This window comes from Nanorana parkeri, unplaced genomic scaffold (assembly GCF_000935625.1).
Source record: "Nanorana parkeri isolate BGI_ZX_2015 unplaced genomic scaffold, ASM93562v1 scaffold2518, whole genome shotgun sequence".
Classification (NCBI taxonomy): Eukaryota; Metazoa; Chordata; class Amphibia; order Anura; family Dicroglossidae; genus Nanorana; species Nanorana parkeri.
In genome coordinates, this window is record NW_017308786.1 from 63,587 (window position 1) to 71,609 (window position 8,023).

The 8,023-nt window shown below is 40.0% G+C and overlaps 1 protein-coding gene across 1 annotated transcript in view; it reads right to left on the minus strand.

The window, feature by feature from the left end:
* Nucleotides 1-2,325: 2,325 nt before the first annotated feature.
* Nucleotides 2,326-8,023, minus strand: part of SREBF2 (sterol regulatory element binding transcription factor 2) — a 45,806-nt gene continuing 40,108 nt past the window's right edge. The window contains exons 16-19 of the mRNA XM_018573750.1: nucleotides 6,174-6,339; nucleotides 4,174-4,344; nucleotides 3,549-3,660; nucleotides 2,326-2,585 (exon numbers count right to left, since the gene is read on the minus strand). Coding sequence (XP_018429252.1) covers nucleotides 2,365-2,585; nucleotides 3,549-3,660; nucleotides 4,174-4,344; nucleotides 6,174-6,339 — 670 coding nt within the window. The 3' untranslated portion in view covers nucleotides 2,326-2,364. The remainder of the gene's footprint in view (nucleotides 2,586-3,548; nucleotides 3,661-4,173; nucleotides 4,345-6,173; nucleotides 6,340-8,023) is intronic.

The following is an 8,023-nucleotide window of genomic DNA, read 5'->3' on the forward strand; positions in this document are numbered from 1 at the left end:
CATTCACGAAAATGCATCCAGTGAGAACAAGCCTATACAGTGGCTGGTGGGCGACAGAGGAGGTTGTGTAAGAAGAGCTTATTCATAGATCCCTCCAGAAAAAAACAGGCCAATGTTCCCTAAAAACTGAAATGGAATCATAATCTCCTGAAGCTGAAACCAGTCAAAAATAAATGCTTAACTGTAAAAATGTATGTATAAAATTACATAATACCGCTGAATCAATAACAATGTTATATAATATATTAAAGCCATTAAATATAGCTGTCAATATGAAAAATAGAAATGAATGCCTGTCCTTCTCCTAAAAATAATGACAAATAAAACCATTGATAAGTTACAGATAAGTTAGGTACAAAATATGTAAAATATATTAGGAAACATCATGCCAAAAATAAACATTTCTTACAATGTTTTTGACTTTTTTTCAGCTCTAACAGATGCATGTCTTAGACTTCGTAAAAGGCACAAGTCACCCTGGTGCAGTCATAACTCTAACCACTAGAAGAGAAATTTACAAAAGAAGATACAAGCTGGAATTGATCTCGGCTTACTTTGCTCCACTGCTGTTCTACATAAAGCCTTCCTATGCAAGTCTTTGGAAATGTCCCCTAATAGTACAATGGATAGCCATCTATGAATTCATTTTGCATATGCTTATTTGGTCGCTGATGGCTGAATAATAGACTAAGGATAGTATAGGAATATAGTGAGGCAATATCAAGCCTCACTAAGAACAGGCACATTTTACCTATATGTCTGTAACAGAGACCACAGGTCCAGAGCATGACAAGGCTCTTACCACTTTTTGCAGTTACCAGACAGTTCATGTCAGAACAATGACATTTATAAAATAAAGAAAATATATAAGTGTGCCAGGCTGCAATTCATTCTGCTAGCTTCACCACTGGCTTACACGAATAATAAAGAAAGAAGAAAAGTTTAAAAGCAAAGATGAATACAATAATTACAAAAAGAAACAGTTGTGTCCCAAGCACATTGTTACATCTAAAAGTATTTAATTAAAAAAATTACATTTATGGGAAGTTGCTCTGCTTCCATTTTCTACAAAAGAAAGTTGTGTGTATATATACTGCTGCACAGCAATTCTGTGATTATTCACTAAGGCAAAAGCAACAATGTGCCAACAGCCATTTATAACACCCAACCAGAAATCATCTTTCAACAGTTTAACTTTAGTAAACTGAAAGTCATCTGCCTGATATGAGTGCCTGACCTTTGTACATTAGGATTGCTCTTTGCACTGCCTTAATGAATAAGGCCACAGAGCGGTTTCCTGAACTATGAATGTTTTATACATTCTGCAATGGTATTTGCGCCCAAAAAAATCATGTCATGCATGTATGCAATGATACATAGAACTGGACTGGACGATGGAGTTTTGGTCCACTGTGATGCAAAAGCCATTTTTCAGACATGGGTATAGGGGTCTACAAACAGATTTGGGATACCACATCAGTGTCAATGAGTGAAAACACATTTCTACAAGGAGAAACCTTTTTGAAAGAAACAGATTTGCATTTCTTTGATTTAACAAGCATGTTCTCCATGTCATTACAACTGCAGTGTCTTTAAAAATTCCCCTTGAAAAGGGACCCCCCCCCCAAACAAACAAGTTGTAAATAAAACATTAGCAATAAAGATTTCATAAGATTAAACAACTCTCCTCGGTCCCAGCTTCTGGGAGGTGCGGGTCATCTTACTGCATCTCACGCTTGTCTCCTGGCCACTCGAAGCCCCACAGCAGTGCATTCCTGTAATGGGCTGGGATGCATCCTCGCAGGATTTCGAGTGCCCAGCTATTAAAGAAAGAAGCAGTAAGGCATGGTGATATCACTCGTGCCTCCCGCGAGCTGGAACGAGGAGAATCATTTTATGTTTTTTTGATAAATCTTTATTTGTAAAGTTTTTTTCACTGTTAATTTTGTTTGGGTGGGGGAGGGGTAGCAAGGGAAGCTGAGCTTCTGTTTTTCATTGAAGGTCCGCTTTAAATCTATTAAAAAAATAAATGGCCCAGTTGCATATGGATAGGATGTTTTTAAAGTGTTAATGAGAAAAATAGCTATGTATAAAGTCTGGGAGATATGTCCACTGCACAATTATGTCAATGTCAGAAGTACACAAGACCTGCATTACTAAAGTATCGAAAAATACTAAAGAACATCCCTTTTTTACTCCTCCCTGGATGACAAGTCCATACTGCAAAATCACTGAATGCATTCTCAGCTTCAACTTTGTTTTCAAATCCCAAGACATTTGACTGATATCACAAAGACAGACAGATTGTGTATATTGCTGGAAGAAGATGAGAAATAGGAGGCCAGACTGAAGGTAAACTGGATCTCAAGAGGCTGCCATAGCTGTGCCTCCGCTAAGCTTGAGCATCATTTGCTGACAGTCATGGTAAGAGCGCCGGTCTCCCACTTTTTCCATAGTCCGAGCAGCTTCAGCCAGCATCACTGCTCTTTGTCCTGGAGAAGACAAAAATGAAAGGGGCAGGTGCCGACAGGCCAACAAGATGGCGGTTGCTCGTTCTCTCTGTCCCGGTAAAGAGTACATATCCCCTAGACAAAACAAAAAAAAGAGAAAACTTTTTAATTAAAAATGTTCATCTTAAAATAAAACACTAACATAAAATAGACTAACAGCCTTTTAAGAAATGACTTGAAATGCCTGCCTGGGAAATAGGTATTAAAGCAATTGCATCTTTGCTCATAACTAAACACAGCTGTGAGCAAATGACAACTTGAGCCGGCTATACACTATTAGAATTCACAAAAAATGGACAAAATCCCAACAGTGGGTAGCACTGCTGGCTCAATAAAGGTCAAGTCAACTTTGTTGAAGAAGCCAGACCGAAAATTGTTGTCCTAACAGTGACTGCAGCCATTCAGTTGCAGTCTCTGTACAGGTATTCTGACAGCAGAGGGTGCAAGCTGTTACAATAGCCCATCAGGCGAGATTAGTCTATCCATGCTATTCAGTCCACTGGCTGAATAAAAGAAATCGGTTACTGCTATCAGGCTATTATAACTTTGGTTCTTTTACTGCATTTATATTAGTCTGGATGTTTATGCTCTTTGATGCATTTGTGATTTGTTCAGGCAGATATGTCACAGACTCTTCCTCTATTTATAAAGGCTCTCAATGGAAAGTAGCAACAAAACCAACAAACTAAGCAAAAAAACTGTTCAAAATTGTACTTCTCATGAAAAGCAATATTTAACCTTAACAGATATGTGGCAAAAAACAAAACAAAAGGACAATAGTGGTGTGAGCAGCATCAAGGGATGTTGTAAGAGGAGTGAAAATGATTATTTTTAGGGTGCGGCAGTTTCTATGAATGTGCATGATACTAGACGAGAAGAAAGAAAGGAACCATACTGGTTGTTACAAAGAACTAGTTCCTTTTCCTTTACAACACTCGTCATACATTGGGTTTATTAGCCGTATTATCATTCTATAAGAAGCACTTCTGCAGAGCTACAGCTAACAAACAGCGCAACGCAAAGTGTTTTAGATCTTACCTGGCTTACTGGTGTTTGGAGGACGTTTCTGCAGGCTGTGTTGCAAAAGCTGGTGTGTACGGGTAGGACTTGCACCAGCCATCAGTCTAACTGTAGCTTCATGTAGGAACAACTAGGGTTAAAAAAAAAATGTTGAAATTAAGTTTCTTCATCTTTAAAGTGATCCTGTCACTACAGGGTCACATAAAAAATGGCATCCCTGTACAGAGGATCATCTATACTTCATTTTCTGGCAACCTGTGTCTTCAAACACCACAGCTTCACTGGTCCATAGCTGCGGCACATATAAACACCCTTACGCTGTGCAGGGGGAAATTTATCAAAACTGGAGCAGGCAAAATCTGGAGCAGATGGCGATTGGTTGCTGTGCACAGCTGCTCTAGATTTTGTTTGCTCCAGTTTTGATAAATTCCCCTATTTATTCTTGTTGCCGTGTACATCACTACAGGACAGCCGACATAGGGGTACAGCCCAAAAGGGTCAAATACCTGCAACCAGAAAGCAATTGAGCGGTAGTGTTTCAGGGCACGGGGCTGCCAAAAAGGGTGTTTCGTTTTTAACAGGGCTGCCATTTTTTTGGTAAGTGACCTGTGTCTTTTTTTTGGTCCTTATTATTACAAGATACCTTGCACTGAGCAGGTTTAAAAGTGAGAGCAAGCCTACGAAGGCTGCCGAGATCCCTCTGGAATCCTGCGAGGACAGATTTGGAGGCATGTATAACTTCCCCAGAAGTCTGTTTCTGCCATAAAGAGGTTCGCATGGACAGCAGGAGATCACAGACTAGACGCTGTACTACCTAAAAGAAAAAAGGAGAAACCAAGGTTGAAGTTGCGCACTTATTTTAGATTCTACCTCTTACGATGCACATTAAGTGTCTGCATGGCTGCTTGTATTCTTTAGTGCTGGCGCTTATGACAACGCAGGAAAGCATTTGAGATGCAGGAACAAAGCATAGTTACCACATAACAGTACGTGACTAAAAAAGGACCTTCATGGCTGGAATCCTAGGTATGTTTTAATGAAAACTATAGATTTAAAAATATTAAAGATGAATTTCGTTAAGACACCAACATGTCAAAGATGAGATATACAAGATTTGAGTGATTGGGTTTACATCTGTTTACCTTACTTTTTTCTTTTACCAATACCTACAATGCTTTGTGCAAGAAACCAAATATTGATGACCAGATAAACTGGACAATTTACAATGAATTATACCTTTGGATCTATAGTAACACTAGTTAAATGATCACTAGACTGGAAAAATCATACTGTATTTATTTTCATTATACCTTTAAACCCCTTTATATATAATTCTTGGGAAAAATGCTACCAAAAGAGAAGCATTGTTGTTCCCCTACCTAGACAAAAAGTTAGGTTTCCCTTTGATATAAGTAATAGAGGTACTATCAGGTCAATGCACCAGTAGCTTGATTGCTCTGGGCAACGAATGGTATCATGTAGAAATCCAGAAGATTCATAAAGGCTCATTTACTTTTTTTTGTTTTTAACAACTCGATCTAATGAGCCCTGAAAACGTATGCATGTAGCAAAAGTATTCTTTAGAACCTTGGTTCTCAACTGGTGGGTCGTGACCCAAAAGTGGGTCACGACCCCGTGTTCAGTGGGTCCCCGTGTGTCTTCCACTTTTCTAGGTGAGAGGTTCCTCAGCCTCCCCTAGCGCAGCACTGTCAGTTCTCGTGCCAAGCAGCCATTCAAAATATGCTGCCCGGTGCCGGAGTGTCAGCTTGAGGTGGGCTGGGGGTATGGCTGCGAGGGAGCTCCATCCATACTTGCATTGCTTACAGCTCACTTGCGTACCCTGTAGAGGTGCCTGGACTGGAGTGACATCACAATCTGGCTCCTGGCACCTGTACAGGTGCGCAAGGAAGCTGTACAAGTGGATGCACATATGGATGGAGCTCTGACACAGCACAGCAGCCCACACTGCGTTCCGTTGCAGTGCGACTTGGGTCACGACTTAATGAGCAAGGACAAAATGTGGGTCTTTACACAGGTTGAGAACCACTGCTTTAGAATAAAATGCCAATTTTTCTGGATTATACATCTGCTCGACCTGCTAAATTTGTAGTATAATGTTGGTAGCAACATAAGGACAGAACTACAATAACCTTCTTCTCTCCTCTTTTTCACAACAGAGGAAATAGGTTCTGCAGTCCTCAGAGATAGCTTGGAACAATGTAACTGATAGGAGTGCAGCGCAGGACATTATCTGAGAAGATTTCTGGAAGTATCAACAAATATTTAATTTTTTTTGCACTTATCAAACAGAAAGGACAAAAGGCTTTCAAATGCATATATAACAGTCCAAAAGGTACCAAAAAAGAGAATTGTTAGGGTTTACATATCCTTTAGGCACGATGATAAAGCTGGGGCCTCCATACTGCACTGAAGAAACATTGCACAAAAATAACAGTGACATGCAATGCAACAACAATGCACTAAGGCGACACCATTGTCAGAATGGGAAGGCAAAACCTCTGCACAAAAGTTTATAAATATGAATGAATCCATAGGTGAACAAAACTAATAAAATATTTAGAAAACGAAAATGATTAACTTAATGTTTAACAAATGGCGACAAGTACAGGAACTGGAATTCACCTTATTTAGATCATTATTGCATGTACCATTCATATTCAGACTATTCCATAAGAAGGCACTGGCTTTCTCACACTGAGAGAAGGCATTTTGTGAACTCTCAGTCTTTCCCAATACAGACATCTGCATGGCTCTGCACAAGTGTACCACAGCTTTTACCAAGGGGTTCCTGAAAAAACAAAATCACGCCACATAAAAAAGGGATGGTTTAGTCTTTAAGAGTTTTACATTTTGTACACGTGTAAAAAGAATCAATTTAGTGAAAATGTTCCTAACATGTTTATTAAAATTAAATAAATAAAAAAAGTGTGTGAATATACATTATATCCATCTATAGCACAGGATGGTGACAACAAAGAGGAGAGAAGCAGAGAAGGACCAGTTAACATTGCTAAGAATAACACATGGATGGAATGCAACCCTAAAGAGGACAGCAGATAGAAACGTGAGCCATGAGAGTGTTCCATTAACTGTGTGCAGACGGCTACTAGTACTGACAGGGAAAGGAGGTGCCCTTCTACAAAGGAGAGCTGGGAGGGGGAGAAGAGGTGGACATTGAGAAGAGCAGTGAGATGTCCGTAGAGCAAGGGTGTAAAGATAATTCAGTGCATGAAGCCTCAAGTGCTCTTCTCTTTTTATACAGGATATAGGAAGGATAGATGTGTTTACTGAAAGCATCTCAGTGCTCCATAGATGACACCAAGATCATTTGCACAGTGCCAACCATTTCTTTAAAAAAAATAACAAGCCAGTACTGACATACTCCCATTTCTAGATCAGATGCAGATATCTTCAAAGGAGAAATTGTCAAAGAATCATCACCAGAATCCCGAAGGGACAAATTCATAGTCAGCCTGTTTCCGATACTATACAAAATCCCAAACAGGTTAATTCCCCTAACACCTCTGTTGATGCATTCCACATAAAAACTAATAGGGACACTCTACAGACCAATCAATGCTCTACTTTCAAAGGAAAAAGTCAAGATTTGAAAATGCATCTTGTAGTTTGTCGGTAAGGTAAGTAGATTCAGTCAACCCGTGTTTAGAATTTTTTCAGCCAAAGCTTATTTTGAATGGTACAGCTTGGACAGGTTTACTTTAACCCCTCTGTGACAGGAGACTACACTGTACATCCCGCCACAAAGTGCTTAAATGACTGGCCCCGTACACTGTACGTGACCAGTTATTTGCGGCTCTGTAAAGCTGGTAACCGCTGATTCTCAGCGGTTACCAGTCAATAATGAATGCCTCAGTATATAGTTAAGCTTTTGTAAAAGCTTCTTTCATTAATGAAAGAATGAAGCCGTTATATACAAATACCGGATTGCTAAATAGCGATCTGGTATTTGACAGCTGAAGATAGCAGAGAGGTAGCAGAGTGAGTCACCTCTCTATTCGTTTTGACAGCTCCATAGACTGCCCAATGTCTATAAAGCTGTATGATACATTTCAGGCACAGGAATGTTACAATGTATCTCTGTACCTGAAATGTAACACTTCTGATCATCTGAGCACCATCAGAAACCTTTAGGCTGGATTCTCACCTGGGCGTACCATAGGCGCGTTTTTTCTGCTTGTTTTTTCGTTCAGTGAAACACGCGTTCAACGCTTGTTTTTATAGCTCCCTGGGAGGTATGATTTTTTTTTTCCTTTATTTTGTTTTTAAAAAAACCAAAAACTTTCAAACTTCCCGCCAGTTCCGCCCCTGTGCGACGCGGCCGCTCGCAAGGGATGGAACCAAGAAGTAGGCAGCGGCCGGAGGACACAGCGGGGATCTCGGACAAGGTAAGTCCTACGCTATATTCCCGAGTGTGGCTCGGGGTTAACGCTTTGTTAACCCCGAGCCACACT